The sequence below is a fragment of the Vanessa cardui genome, chromosome 22 (genome assembly GCF_905220365.1).
Source record: "Vanessa cardui chromosome 22, ilVanCard2.1, whole genome shotgun sequence".
In the NCBI taxonomy this organism is placed as follows: domain Eukaryota; kingdom Metazoa; phylum Arthropoda; class Insecta; order Lepidoptera; family Nymphalidae; genus Vanessa; species Vanessa cardui.
This window is the reverse complement of record NC_061144.1, coordinates 6,466,602-6,483,714: the sequence shown is the minus strand read 5'-3', so window position 1 is coordinate 6,483,714 and position 17,113 is coordinate 6,466,602. Positions and strand designations below refer to the sequence as shown.

Here is a 17,113-nt window from a genome sequence, read left to right as displayed (position 1 = left end):
AGCGGGTTTAAACCGAGATAGGTTTGAACCCTTGATAGGTTAAGTACCAATTAATTTTCATGGGCTCAATTTGTGTTTATAATTCATTTCGAGCCCGGCGGAAGGAAAACGTTGTGAAACCTGCATGTATCTAATTTCAACGAAATTCTGCCAAGTATGAATCCATCAAACCGCATTGGAGCAGTAAAGTGGAACTTCTAACATTGAAGAGAAGGTTTTGAGCTCTCCTCCAAGTAAGAGGAGGCCTTAGCCCAGCAACTAATTTACAGGTTGTTAACGTATGTATGTGTTCAAATTTAACTTCAACGAAATAACAGAAAATATAACTTTATTTAAATTTATCTTAAAGATCTTGAAAGTCATCGACATCAGATAATAAAGGCATAATCTAATCGCAGCCAATTACCCCAAATAAAAGATCGTCCGTGACAAAAATACTCGAACAACTGCAAAAGTAGCTCTGCTGGCAGCGAAACTTTTAAAGAGGCAAATTGGTGCTCCAACTACTTTCTTGTTTAATAATATTAAGCCTTAAACAGTCCATTATATTAGGACAGCTTATTTTGTACGAAACACTGTCGTAAACAACAGAGGGCGATCTTTGGTTGACTACAAAATGATCTTATTCTCAAACGTTTTATCTCGAGTCGAAGTTAAATTTGTCGGACTAAGAAATAAACTATGTATAAAATATCATTACAATAATCATCATCATTACTACATTTATACATTACTATGTATGCTTAGATCTTTAAAAGTGCGCAACGGATTTTGATGCGAATTTTTTAAATAGATTGATTCAAGAACGAGGTATAATACATGCACAACATAGCAGTGAAACACTTATAGTTAATATACAGCCTGGGTAGGTCTACTGTTTATATTAAAACGAAATACCATTCACTGATTAATCATTAAATCTCAGAAACTATAAAAAATTAAAACTTGAAAGTTGCGTACGTTTTTAGTAAGTTTTGATTCGATTCTAAATTTAAATTTTACAAAAGAGTTCCAATATGAATGATAAAGAGAATCTAATTAAAAACTAAAAAGTTTAATATGAAAATAGATTTTATATAATTATTATTATTAAATAGTGTTTCGCAGAACCAAGTTATGACATATTTTTCTATAGGTTTGAAGGCTTATGGGCCGTACAGGCGTAACGAAAAACTCAGCTCCATTTACGCTTTATAGGAGTTTTACGATAGTAGCAGCTTTTCATGTAACATATAATATATAATATGGTTCGGTTTTTGTTTAAGATGAAAAATATTCCGCATTTCATAAATATAATAAGGACATTTTTAGGGTTCATGAAATATTTCATGAAACGAATAGTTGTAGAATAAGATTCCACTATATATTGCTTAAGTTATTAATATTTTTTAAAGAGTGTTTTGTTTTTTATCTACAGACTAAATATAATTTGCCTTATAACATTATATTAATAATTGTTCAATCCCTGAAAAAAATATTTAACTAAGCTAATGTATTTGTATTCCCCCGACACAGAAACTTTTGTCAGGATGTCAATCATATTTTATACAAATAATATTTATTTATTTGGGAAAATTACATTGTATAAATAAATCGAATTCCATATATACATACATCAAAATCTATATGTTATTCGAAAAAAAATCTATATGAATTTTATAAATGTAAAAGTAGCTCTGTCTGTCTGTTGGTCTATCACGACCAAACCGCTGAAACGAATTTGATGAAATTTAGTTTGAAACAAACATGAACTGCAAGAAAGGACATAGACTACTTTATTTTTCTAGCTTATGACAACCAATACCCTTAAATAATATAAATAAATATGTCGCAGAGTAAAATAGCGTGGTCTGTATAGTCCGTCACTCACAAATAACGAATCTACATAATTCTCCACTGTTTTTAGTTTAGGCTTAGCTATAAAATACCTTGTCGCCTCTGTCTTCAATTTAAGCTAAAGCATCATATTGGTGAAAAGGTTCGAAATAACAAGCCTGGATGCCGTCGAAATGCACACGCCATATTTCAAATTTGTAGGATCTGTACATTTTGCTATCAGACCGTACAGCCAATAACGTGTTATTTGAGTGTAATTTTATTTATTTCTCTAAATATCACTTGAAAATACTTGTTCCAATTCCATTTTCAAAAATATTTCTCTTTCTTTTAACTTATGTACTATATATTTCATTTTTGTAATACATATTTTACCACCAAGCACCACCGGAACCGTCTACGGAAAATTCGATTAAAACAATCGAATTGCTTTAGTCGAATTGTTTTAGACGAATCGTTTGAGGTGAATTTTCCACAAATCACCGGAACACAATAAAATTAAGTAATCATTACTATTGTTGTGTTCCAATTTCAAACGTTAGTGAGCTAACGTAACTTCAAGGACAAGACGATATCAGTTCCCATTGTTGATTACATGAGAAAATATAATAACGTATATCACCAATGTGTATGGGCAATGATCACATATCATCAGGACTATTTGAGCACCTACCAATGTTATAAAATAAACTTAAATTAGTAGCAAATCTTATTATACTAATAAATTTGATTCAGCCTCTTACACAACCATTCTATTATTAGTAACTTAATCTCAGAAGGGTCTTCAATTATTCAAATGTACGTTAGTATAATATTAGGAGAACTAATATCTCGTATCAAAATTATCACGTGAAAGACTACTTTATTAAGTCTCAGATTCTTGAGCTCTGTTATATATAGGTATTTTTTTAAATTAAATTTTTTACTAGGGCCGATAAAAACTCTTTTTCTGACCATCTGAGTTCTTATATACATAAGCTTGAGAGAATAGAAAATGGCCACTTGGTAAATCCTTACCATGGTAAGTCCTTACCACCGCCAGCAGAAATGGGCACTGTAAGAAATATCAATTATCCCTTACAATGTCAATACACCGCCGACCGTACAGACGTTTCGGTGAGCTATGGTACACCGGGTGTTCTTGACACCGGCGAATCCCACATAAGGCATCATGTACGATGGGATGGAAAACATTGTTCAGAAACTCACCGAAATTTCAAAAATGACTAAGTTCCGCATCTTTTTATACTAAATTTAACTTCCTCATATGCTGAGTCGTGAATCTTTTTAAAACACATTACCGACTATCTTTTACTCATATATATGTAGAAGATTGAACACCAAATTCTATATTTATAACATTATAAAAAGATTAAATTTTATACAAACTTTCAACACCCATGTAACAAAATGAAAGCTGAAATTTGTGAAATTGTGCGTATGTCAATTTCTATGAGTAGAAATGTTTATTAACTTACCACATATCTACAAAGTCGTAATATGTGTTTATTATAGCACACAACTGAAATAAAACTACTAATAAAATACTATCACACTTAATTGTATTAAGCAGGTAAATAAAAGACTATCTTTAACGACTCCCATTCAGAATTTATGAAGGTCTTGAGAATTTAGTGCTTTATTATTAGAACAATAAAAAGAGAAATAAGAAAAATGTCTACGCAGTTAACAGAAAATAATAAAAGCAAAGCTGTTTTTATTTCTTAGTAAAGATTTATTTTATATAAGTGTACTTGGTTACTTCAAATACTTAAATACCTGTTGAGTTATTATGAAATTTTCTTAAGACTATTTTTTAACTTTTTTAATACTATGATTTTTTATCTTCTAAAGGATAGGGTGCCTTCATCTACTGGGGCACAAAGTATATAAGTGTACATTGGCTTATATCCTACTACTATTATAAATGCGAAAGTTTGCGAGGATGGATATATGTATGTATGTTACTCTTTTACGAAAAGACAATTGAACGAATTTGGATGAAATTTTACAGTAATGTAGGTTAATTTTAAAAAAAATACACAGGCAAAAATTTATAATGATTTTATGTAATTTGGTCATGTTATAAAGATAATTAAGCTGGGGCGGGTCGCTAGTATGCTATTATAAGATTAGTTGTTTTTGACATAGTCTATTAAACAAATAGTGAAATATCATGCTCACGTCAACAAATAAACAATGTTAAATAAGGCATAGTATTTAATACGAGATTATATTAAATATAGAACAGTTTGGCTCAGTATTTATTGATTCTAGGCAGGTTATATAAAAAAATATTGTACTTTACTAACGTACTATGTATTTAAAATTATGGAAACAAGTAACTACCGAATGTTACTCTAGTTACTTTACTTATATGTAGAATCTACTTTCCGAAAAACTTTACATTTAATTCAACAAAATAACATAAGGTTTATGTGTCTTTATGAGACCACTTTAATAAATTATATTTAGATTTGATTTGATTTATCAATGATAATGATAATGTCTTGGTACTCGGTAGTAGGTCTTCGTGCAAGCTTGTTGAGTAGGTATTACACACTCGCCTTATATTCTACTAATCTAATATACATACTATACTTATATATATTATATTTCGCTCTTAAGACTGAGTGGGTCTATACAACTACAGGCACAAAGGACATAGCATCTAGTTTTTACGTTTCTTTGTATATATTGGCGATGTGGGGAAGTAATTTTTCTTATATCGCTAATATAATAATAATGACAAATTCACATTCATTAATGTGGCCTATTTATCCGTTCGACTAGTCATTTTTGTAAAAAACGAGACATACTTCAGCACACACACGTTCTTAAGAAGTTATTTTATTCTTTTGTAATATAGAATTTAACAAACTTGACAAAAATTACTGTGTATTTATATCCACTAACCCGAATAAAATGAGCGTGGTGGTAAGGATAATAACTTTCTTCTCAAAAGGAAAGGACGTCTGACGCTTTTGATAATTTAGTCATAATTCCTTTCGAATTTATTACATTATTTTTTTATACCTTCATACGACATTAAGATAATAACATTTAATTTTACTGATTAAAATCTACAAATAATTCTAAAGAACCTCGCTATCCGTAGTATATAGTTCTACAAGAGTCGGGCATTTCTAGAAAATATATAAGCGTTGCCTACAAATGCCTTCACTTGTCTTATTAAGTTGAAAGCTCGGCTCCTAAATACAGGAAAAAATATATTCTTTCGACTATAAAATTCATATTCCCTTGAGAGATGTTTATTTGTAATTCTCAATTTATTTGAAACGTAACTTATATTAGGATGATAAGTGTTGATTATATGATATAAGATAATATATTAAAGGAGAATGCAACCGTTTCATACATTCGTGGGCCCGAGTATTATACAAATGAAAAGTGTCTTATTTCGAAGGACTCATAATAACAATTCTCCACAAAGAATTTTGGAAAATTATGCAATCCAGGAATCGAGATATCTGAATTATAGTAAAAGTGAGGTTAGGTTCAGTTAGGTCATTTTTTATGATGCTTTTTATTTTCTTAACTTTGGGGCACAAATATTATGGCACAAAAATGGCACAAAAATTAATTAAAAACGCAACAGATATATGCCACAATAGAATCTGTTTACAAGACATTACCCTTATAATTTTTAAACTAAACTGACTTTATCAATCGATTAAACATAATCATTGAATTAATCATTTAGTTTGCACTTTAGTCACACTGAGTTTCTTTCGCCGGTGCTTCTCAGGTTAGAGTATTTTCCCGAACCGGTAAATTACTTATTGACTCAGAATAACTTATTGACAATGCCCTACTTATATTAGACTATAGTTTCTGAAAAATCACAAATAGACGAAAAAAAATCTTTTGTTTTTACTCCTACTACTATAAGCGGTGCTTCAATTAAAATAGTCCATCAAGACAAATATGACCAAGGAAATTCGTAAGAGAAACACAACATAATACCTTCACACAGTAATGATATATCTTGTGGTTCACTAACAATGTTCGCCTTTGAGTATTCCAGGGGAACTTTTTGGTGGAATTATTTTGGAAGGCCTCGAATATTCGGACCGGAGGGTTGGCACGTGGTGCATTCGAAATATGAAGCGCTTTTTGCTTTTAGCTCTTTTGTGTTGGCCTCAGGCTATACTTGTGAAGTTTGTGCGTTAAAATGCTCTTTTTCATTTTTGATTTCGCTGCATATTTTGTTTTAAATGCAAATGTGATATGGAATTTTATCATGGCTTAATACGTGTATGAATAATTTCGAATCAAATTCACCGTTAACTATATAACAACTTTTATTTAAATGAACAACTTTAGATGGAAAATGGAGAAAAACAATAGTTATCGTTTTTTTAAATTATCGTATGTATATTTATATAAAGCTAGTAGTCGCCCGCGGTTTCGCTTGCGTTTTGGGTGTTGGTTGTCATGTGTCAGGCAAAAAACGTAGCCTATGTCCTTCATAGGAGTTCATGTTTGCTTCATACCAGATTTCATCAAATTCGGTTCAGCGGTTTGGTCCTGAAAGAGCGACAGACATACAGGCAAACTTACTTTCACGTTAATATTAATGTTGATTATTTTTTATAAATTCGTTCTAAATGTACATTATTTTATGATGTACATTGTTGGAGCTGTTTTTAGATATATCAATAGACAAATTTTTAAATTATTATCAGTAGTACTTAAAAATTAACATGTATACACGTAAAATCATGATTATGAAAAAATGGTCTATGGATCCCGGACTTTATTACTAAGTAATACTAGCGATAAATACTTTCATATCAATTAATCTAATATCTAAAGTTAAGTAACAGCCTATAAATTACCTACTGCTGGGCTAAGGCTTCCTCTTCCATTAAGGAGAGGCTTTGGAACATATTCCACCACGCTGTTCCGATGCGGGTTGGTGGAATGCACATGTGGCAGAATTTCAATTAAATTAGACACATGCAAGTTTCCTCACGATGTTTTCCTTCACCGCCGAGCACGAGATGAATTATAAACACAAATTAAGCACATATAAATATATATAGCGGTGCTTGCCTGAGTTAGAACCCGAAATCATCGGTTAAGACGCACGCGTTCTAACCACTGGGCCATCTCGACTCTCATAATACGAACTTTATACGTCATAAAATTCCGTCCAAACCGTCGTGAGCTCAATATTCAAAGCGAGTAGAAGTGGAAAGATTAAGTCACGCATCATAGGTGCTTTGCACACTAAAAGTGGTACTCGAATACAGGTGGCTTCACGATAAGGAAAACATATATAGCTTTGTGTTTAAATTTTTTATATTGGATTGAAATTTGTATGGCTATTTTTGATTGAAACTTTTGTGGGTATTATAACAAGAGTCTGCTAGGGTTTAATTTGAGGTCAACTATTTTATTTATTACTTGTGAGAAGAACATTCCTGACATAAGCAGGTCTGACATAGGCAGGTGACTAATTTCATCAAAATTCTACCACGTGTGCTTTCTAAGAGAGGAGGCCTTTGCAGTGGAATATTCACAGGCTGTTAAGGTAAAAAAATGGAAATAATAAGAATCAACAAAGTTTTTAATGTGGAGTAATTCACTTCCAATACGTGGCACGCTCGATGCTCAATAGCTAATGGCATTTCATGAATTGCGTAGGAAAGACATATATTATTGTAATATGGTTGAGAAAAATCTATTATAATAATAAAATGTAATAAATTTGTATGAACAGTGAAGCTTAAAGACTTCTTTTGTATTATTCACCTTTTCATTTGATTAAAGACATACCGCAGAGATAGAAAAGAAGACTGCTCACTAAATTTATACCAATGTATAATTAAAGTAAAAACTTAAACGTTAAATTAAGGATACATGTGAGAAACTATTAAGTTACAATATGGTACAAGCTCAAAGCAGCAAAGCTAAGCTTAAGTAAATATACTCGGTTTAGTTATTAGATATATATAGAATGGCCAATATAAATAAAACTACAGCTATCTATAAATCTATTATCAGAACATGACAGAAACTATACTTGGTAATTCAGTGCTGATAACAATATTTATCCAGAAGTAAATATTAATAATAAACATACGTGACTACTACAGTGACATGTAAAATCAGATATCTTAGTTAGGCGTATTATTAACATTTTATTCGCCCCGAAAATAGGCTGGTACCATATGACTGGTAATTCTAATATTGCGCAAATCAATTGGTCAAATCAAATTGTGATCGCTCCTTTTTTGGTAAACACTTCAAGAACTCACATACTATCGGAAAGCAAGAGATTTTATATATCATTGAAAAAGTTAATTTCGCAATATTTTATATTAGAATCAAATTCGATGGTTAAAGTTCTGCCAAACTAATTTTGTTATTATATTTATATATCAGAGTATTTTACGAAGTTAGGATTCACTGGAGAAGAAAATAAAAATTTAAGTTATTATTGGAAAAAAGATATTGCTATACCTTAGCTTTACAAAAATATAATCAATATAAACATATTATTAACATTTATAAATAATACAAAAAACATATTATTTACTTTACTTTACTTTACTATTAACATTCAGGTTAAAGAAGAACTTTATAACCCATAAAGAACCTTACAGTTCACTTTACAATGAGCAATACATATATCTTATATACAAAGTTTGTTTTTTGTGGTATAATCCGCGGCAGTACATATCGACATTGACCCAAAGAAGATATATATAACATTTATTATAACAGTATATTATTTGTTACCAATATCAAAATTGTCTTAAATTTTTAGTCAAGTGTGTGATTTTGTTTGAATTTAGAAGCAGTATTTGAATAACGCAGCTTAAATACTTCACTTTTTTTAACTAAATATGCATAACCCTTAAAAAAATAGACGGTAAGTAATTTCTTGTTAATTGTTTAGTAAACAATGTTAGTAACAACATCGTTTTAACGCAATTCAAACATGTGGAAATGCAGAACCGAATCTTGATATTGTTACAGAAACATATAACTATCAAGGAGTAGTTATTCATGAACATATTCCAAGAGCTGTTGTGAAATTTCACTAACTAGTTGATACTGCAAAATGAGAACAAACATTCTCAAATATCACACACACACATACATAACTATGCTATTATATAAAACAGCTTTTGTTTATTTCTTGTTCTACCTCAGTAAACATTAACGCCTTCTATAGTTTATATGGCTGTAGTTTTCGAGGTGTTGTAATCCAAACTCACAACCGTAAAAAATCTTAAGTTTTTGGAAGTAGACATTGCTTAAATTTCGATGACTAATCATAACAACTCGTTTCGGAACGTCTGGTACAGGTTATTAAAAGTGAGATAGATACTCTTATAACTCCCAAGTAGTCGGTTACAGAACATCATACTAGCCATTTATTGATCTATTCACTCAAGAAGGCCTACTCCTGCACATAAAACTATCAGCGTTCATTAAAGATGTTATTTTTTTTTATATTTGACGGCACATACTGCACCAGTTAGTTTATTTCTACTGGTTGGAAAATAGTGTCAATGCTACTTAAACGGCGGTTTAGTGTTAATGTCAAACATCACGTCAATGATGGCGAGGCGGCCATTTTGAATTGATGTTACATTCAAGACTTACCGCGCACCACGAATGCTCTCTAACGTTTCTTTTGTAGTAGATTTAGTGATTTGTGTGTCTTTATGTATATGATATATTGACGAAACGACATTGATGACTATTTTGTATTTATCTGTGTAATTACTTAGTTTTTTTTTATTTAATAACTATACGATTTGTGAACAATAGTATGAATATATATTTACAATAAAATGTTTGTAATATTTTTTTGTCTTTACTTCGAATCGTCTAATATACATAAATTGAATATGCACGAATGTTACGTAAACCAATAATTCTTACACTCTAAGGCACTCCGCCTTTCCACGAACGACATGAAAAAGTGGACGTACCTTCGTAAAAGAAGACACTATAAACATTTTTGAATTTGGAACTTTCATTCTCTTTTTTTTCATCTCTGTGATCTATTTTCTTATTTTAATTTAAATTATATAATACAACTTACCTATGAACTGCAAAGATATACAGGTCATGCAGATTACGAGAGCTTGAAGTAGAACTGTCATTTTGAACATTTTTTCTTAACACTTCTAACACTTTTAAGACTACAATATTCACTGTTTTATTTATCACTTTATTAACATTATCAACTAATTAACTATCGTCGTTTATTTCTTAATTATTTAATCTTTCGAATTTATCTAATGGTTTTCCTTAAATTTTCTTTTTGCTATTAACATTTTATTCACGATATCTTTTTTCTTTGTTGCCGTATCTGATTGCATCCTCGCCAAGATTCCATTTTAGAATTACACGATACTGGTTTCAATTTCGGCTCTGAAACAAAATGAAACATGTTTAATACGAGAAAACTAAAAACTAATTTTCAAAATCATATCACATAGAAATTATAAATGGATGCATTTTTATGGGCCTAATAATATTTAGAACAGGCTTCAAATTTATAGATAGCTTAATTTTGGACCATAATGGCTTACTGATTTAAATACACAATGACTGTTGATAAAACGAGTGTTTAAAAAAATACCTAATATAATTATATATAGGATTCATTCGATAATAAATATTTTAAAACTAAGAAAAACAAACGTGAAGCAAAACAAAACTTCAGAAATAAGTCAAATTAAATTTATTTTATTCATTCACAGCTTAATTCGTCAAACTATTCACCATTATATTTGTATTCATTTCGCGCAATTAATTAACAAAATAGGATCTCATGTTATAAGATAAAATAAGTTAAAAGAACACCTTATAGGTGTGTGTGTGTGTGTGTGTGTGTATACGTGATCCACGCGTATAGTATTTATACCACACATAGACAAGACAGTTTAACATTCTGTACGGGTACTATTAACTCTTAATTTATTCTAACAAATCTTGGTATTGCTTTGTAACTGTAAGATTGAGTGAGTCAGAGTAATTACAGGTTCAAGGAAACTATCACAACTATTTCCTAAATTTAATTGCCAGCCGCGATGTTTTTAATACACTTATTTATTACTTTCATCCCTCCTTCGTTCCTTTTCATTTTGATTTTATTAATTTACGTTCACATTAACAACATGGAGCAGAGATGGCCCAGTGGTTAGAACGCGTGCATCTTAACCGACGATTGCGGGTTCAAACCCAGGCAAGCACCGCTGATTCATGTGCTTAATTTGTCTTTATAATTCATCTCGTGCTCAGCGGTGAAGGATAACATCGTGAGGAAACCTGCATGTGACAAATTTCATAGAAATTCTGCCACATGTGTATTCCACCAACCCGCATTGGAACAGCGTGGTGGAATATGTTCCAAACCTTCTCCTTAAAGGGAGAGGAGGCCTTTAGCCCAGCAGTGGGAATTTACAGGCTGTTGTTGTTGTTGTTGTAACAACATGTCTCACTGGGCTTCTTTGAAGAGGAGGCTTGGAGCAAATTCTACCACGCTGCTCTAATGCGGTTTGGTGGATGTACATGCATAGGCAACATGCAATTTCGTTGCCATTACCAATGCAGGTTTCCTCGCGATGTTTTCCTTCACTGCAGAACTCTTGATAAATTTTAAACACAAATTAAGCACATTAAAATTCAGAGTTGACTTGAATCCGCAATCTTTGCTCAATATTTACACGTTCTAACCACTGGACCATCAAGGCTTGATACCAGTATTAACACTTAATAAAAAAAAAAAAAAAGTAAAGTAACAGCCTGTAGATTTCCTACTGTTGGGCTAAAGGCCTCCTCTCCCTTTTTTTTTGAGGAGAGGGCTTGGAACATATTCCACCACGCTGTTCCAATGCGGGTTGGTGGAATACACATGTGGCAGAATTTCTATGAAGTTTGTCACATGCAGGTTTCCTCACGATGTTTTCCTTCACCGCAGAGCACGAGATGAATTACAAAGACAAATTAAGCACATGAAACAGCGGTGCTTGCCTGGATTTGAACCCGCAATCATCGGTTAAGATGCACGTGTTCTAACCACTGGGCCATCTCGGCTCATTAACACTTAATGGCTCCGATATATTTTTGTTATTAATATTGTCTTTGGTTCGTTTATTACCAATTTCATGATTTAACTTCCTTTTAAATCTCAACGTTTTTTCCGGACTTGAAAAGTTGATCTTGGTTTAAATCCACGTGCAATATTTAACCATATAAATTCATATTATGTCATTATTAAATTTTACGAGGAGTATAAGTTTCTTTAAATAAAATACAACGAACAAAATGAATATACTATTTTTAATGGTTGAAATAATGAGTTTGAACGCGATTCTTAAGCTGTTATACACAACGGTACTCTGGAATTCTTCCAAATTCTCTGGAATAGTAAAATGTTTGTTTTGATGTACTGTAACGATCTACACGTTTGCTATCTCTGCAATCGCGAGAAATGTTTTGAATTTCTATTATAAAAATAAAACACGAAAGCTTGTATATTATGTATTGCTTAAATAAAATAATTTAGAATATAATTTAGTATTACTTATCACATATATACTAATATTATTCATGTGAAAGTAACTCTGTCTATATGCCATTAAAAACAATGAAATTACTAAAACTCGTTTTTATTTATTAATAGCACAATATCTAAACACAAACTGCGAGCAAATTCTCGAACCGACTTTTTTTTTAATAAATTTGAAAATTTCAAATTTGGAACATTTTTTTTACTTTATATTACTAAATGAAGTTGAATGAGTTAAATATATAAACAATTATTTATAATTAATTTTATGCATATAAAACCACTTTTGCTAAAGATTTTTATAGTTGTACAGAAAAGTCTTGGGCCCCGTTTTTTTTTTTTGCAAATGCGTTTATAATCAATTCCTTACAGCACCAATGTGATATTACTTTGCCTGTATTTACTAGCTAACTCTTCAAACAGATACTTAAGAATATTGCTGTTGGTTAGTGGAATATACATATAATAAAGGGGGTAACTCAGACAGGCTTGTGAGCCAGACTTGAATTATTCCGAGTTGACACGATTTCAAACAAACCTTTAAAATATATAATAGATTATAGATATTCAAATTAATTTGAATTGGAATTAAATTATTAGCAGTCTGTATAAGACATAATAATTTAGTGAAATGTATAATTTATCATTCCGACTGTAACTTGTTTTGTATTTTAAACAGGTGTCCAGCCTAGTTTCAGTGGTTTGGCAGTGGCTTACGAAACTCGTTAAAAACTTTGACTTCCAAATTAAGCGAGTTCCATACAGAAAGATTTTTATTAAAACTTTCAAATGCCGTCCTTACCCGTTTTAAGTTATTCGAATTTGTACATTTGATTTTAAAGTACACTTCTGAAGTAATGCATAGAGAGTGAACGATAGTTTCGGAATTTTTACATTAAAATATTTAAACAAGTTTCAATATTTTTGAAGTTGTCATCGAGTTTATAACTAGTGCACACACACGACTTGCCTTTTCAACCGACTTCAAAAAGGAGGAGGTTATCAATTCGGCTCCAAATATAACAATAACTATAACTACGTTATATAATCGTAAATCGACTTTTAAGTAGTCTAATATTTTTCATTTCATTTTACTTAGGAGGACTCTAAAAAATATGTCGAATACGCAATTATTTTTATTAATTTTTAGTGCACATTCATTCGTTTTAAAATAGTGTTTTGTTTGAAGTTGGTTTTTCTTTTTGTTAAAATTTTTATTTATTATGTTACTACTCTACTTCGCTTTGATCTAGAATCAGTAAATTTGCCAAGAAACGTCATGTCGAACAAGTAAAATGCATAGTCTACAAAATCGAAACTTTATAGGTAGGTACATAAATAAAAAAACTTCTAATTTGTTTGAAGTCACAATTTAATTAGTCGATTTATTTAGTACTAGCTGCCATGCGCAGCTTTGCTCGAGTTTTATCTGTTGCATCAGATGTCAGGTTAAAAAAAAAACCGAGGCTTTGGGGCTTAGCTTGCTTCATAGCATGAAACTGGAACAAAGTTACTTCTACATTTATAATATTAGCATTTATATAGTTTAAATTTTAAATAACGTCTGACAATTAGTTATTTAGAACGGCTATCTTCGAATGGAGTCTTAGAACCGATAGTGTTGCAATATGCATCTATATTAAAATTTTCCCTGAATATTTTTTTTTTTGGTTATATTATATTGTATACGCTACTAGTACAATGGATAACCAAGGGATATCGGATAAGGATTGATGTCCTAATAAATCCTGCTCGCGCAATAATCCGATTTATACTATTAAAAAAAATGTAAACGGGCAAAGGTTCTCAAAGTTTTGAAGAATATTCACAAACACAACTCTTAATGCGGGTTGCTGGATACATAACTTTAATTTGTTCCTACCTGTTTCTAACTTCGTCTCCTTTACTGCCGAATACCTTTTGAATAATAGAAACAAAATAAGTACTTGTTTGTACCCTTAATAGTGCTTAACTGGATTCAAGCTTGATCTCTTAGATCATAATATCTCCGTCCTATACGGATTAGGACATTGCAGCAATTTAAAAAAAAACACCACAGTATTTTTTTTATTACATAAATTTCCCCAAATTAACAAAAAAATATTAGTATGTATTTTACTAATTAAATTAAGTTTTTTCATACTTCTTTTGCTTAAAATAATCTCTGCCAGTCTTTAATTTATGTTAGGAAAAATATTTAAATATAAAATTGTGCTATTAATTTTTTTTTTTTACTATTAAGAAAGTCAATTAAATTTAACTCGAATATTCTACTTATAAATCTAAAAGCAGTACGAAAGCATAACTAACGAGGTAGCTCAAGGACCATCTAGTTTTGACATATTAAACTTGCGAGCTCAGAACGTAGAATAAAAAGTTTATAATATTCAATAAGAGTTTTTATCGTTATAAAAAAATGTTACAAATTATTCTATTTTCGAACTGAGGACAAAAAAGAAGAATTAAAAGGATATTTAATAAAAAAATATATAATTTTTTTTCTGCATCAAATAGAATATTTTACGCCCTAAAAACTTGAAGGCTGCGCATCCTGAGTTCCTGAGTTAAAAGTAGATTTGTCTTATCATTTATCCAGTTTGGTTGTATAATTATAGTATTGCATGTCAAAATGTTAGAATGTGCGCAAAAGCAGTTCAACTATGCTTGCACACATTTGTATGTATTTAAAAATTAATAATTATTTGTCTTTTATATGTACAGTTGGGGTAAGAAAAGCTTCGTCGTGCTCTGTGTGAGCGAACATCCGCTTTACCGATCGAGAACGACATAATATTGCGTCGCAATGATTTGTTGTTCAGATTCAAAAGGTACTAAGAGCTTAAGTCTCGATATAGGAATTAATTTGAAAACTGACGAAGGTTTTCTTACTTTGACTGTACATACGGTTTGATCTTAAGATGGATCGCGGTTAGCACAAAATTTATTTTATAACGATTTCACACAGACTAAACGAAAGAAGAATTTTTATTACTAGGTATATATTTCAAAAACAAATATAATTTTTATTTATATATGGAAACTGAAAAAAAAAACAGAATTATTGTTGCAATTCTCAAAACGTTGCAACTGTAAACAGCTGAAGGCTGAGCGCCGTAATGAGTACCGAATAATGGAACCAGTCGGAGTTAATGTATCGCAAATGGATGTAACAAACGCGAGTCGAACGATACCACTGTATCGAATGAACCTTGATTTCATCGATACATTACTGAGTAAATTTGATAGCCGTGTGTTTAATGTAGATTATTAATCATAATGTCAGCCAAGGAACATCTACTGCTGGACATAAGCCTCCATAAGATGGCCACAACGACCGGTCTTGTGCAGCCTGCAGTCAGCGGCTTCCCGCTACCTTCACGAAGTCGTCGGACCACCTTGTTGGAGGCCTACCCACAAGTGAGATTATTATTGAAACTAATTAACACCTCCCATGCGAGGTATAATGCGTTTTCTATGTGTCTCCTTTACGGTGCGGTTTAGAAAAACATAGATTTCACCGTCGTGCGGAGTCTGCATCTATTTTATTTGAAGGAGAGTTTTAAATATATTTGTATGATACCTATTGAAAACAGAGTCGAGATGGCCCAGTGTTTAGAACGCGTGCATCTTAACCAATTATTGTGGGTTCAAACCCAGGCAAGCACCGCTGATTCATGTGCTTAATTTGTATTTATAATTCATCTCGTGCTCAGCGGTGAAGGAAAACATCGTGAGGAAACCTGCATGTGACAAATTTCATAGAAATTCTGCCACATATTATATGTATTCCACCAACTCGCATTGGAACAGCGTGGTGGAATATGTTCCAAACCTACTTCTCAAAGGGAGAGAAGGCCTTTAACCCAGCAGTGGGAATTTACAGGCTGTTGTTGTTGTTGTTGAAAACAGAATGCTATGGTGTACCTTTTTTAATACGGGGTCTCTTTGACCAAGTACTGCATTAAAGAAATAAAATTCGTCATCACATCATATTGGGTTTTGGTTTCTTAAGCGTTACGGGGTTAAATAACCACTGTATTATACATTCATATAAGGTCTTAAATGCTCCGTATCAATGCTGCCGACGTGTAAACATTACTTCCACCGTTAATTGTCTCATTATTTTTAAATTTTCTGACAAGATAATTCAACATTGAAAATATTAATAAGAGAATGACTTGGTCATTGAATAGAGATTCAATCTGTTGAAGATACAGGGATCGTTTATCTGATGACAAACTTGGTTTCAGCTGGTGTTATGTCAACAATTAAACAGCACTATTTTGTAGCTTTGCGTTTGCAGAGTGATAGTGATAAGGATAGTGTTGTGTATTGATACAAAAGTGACATCACGATTGCCAAGTTTCGTGGCGCATTGATAAGGTAAGGGATATTACACATCAATCTTTATTATTTTTTAAGGACTTCATCAGTCACTCCGCTTACATACATATGTTATACATAAAATTATACTTAATATAAAGTGTGCGACTCTTTAATACGGCCACAATATGCTTTTTAAGGTACTAACTGAGGTACTTTATATACGATATTAAATTAACATGGTTATTTTTATATGTTTCTTTATTTTTGTTCGAGTCTCGTGAACAAGACATTCGTAGAAAATGTCGAAATATCGAGCTTCACCGCACAAAAATAAAAAACATGGTAAATATCCCGAAATTAATAACGTATATTTTGTTACTAAAATAC

General features: G+C 31.4%; 1 protein-coding gene across 1 annotated transcript in view; it reads right to left on the bottom strand.

Moving 5' to 3' along the window:
* LOC124539435 overlaps positions 1-17,113 on the bottom strand; it is a 191,221-nt gene that overhangs the window by 106,454 nt on the left and 67,654 nt on the right. Inside the window, exon 2 of the mRNA XM_047116833.1 lies at positions 9,926-10,257. Coding sequence (XP_046972789.1) covers positions 9,926-9,995 — 70 coding nt within the window. The 5' untranslated portion in view covers positions 9,996-10,257. The remainder of the gene's footprint in view (positions 1-9,925; positions 10,258-17,113) is intronic.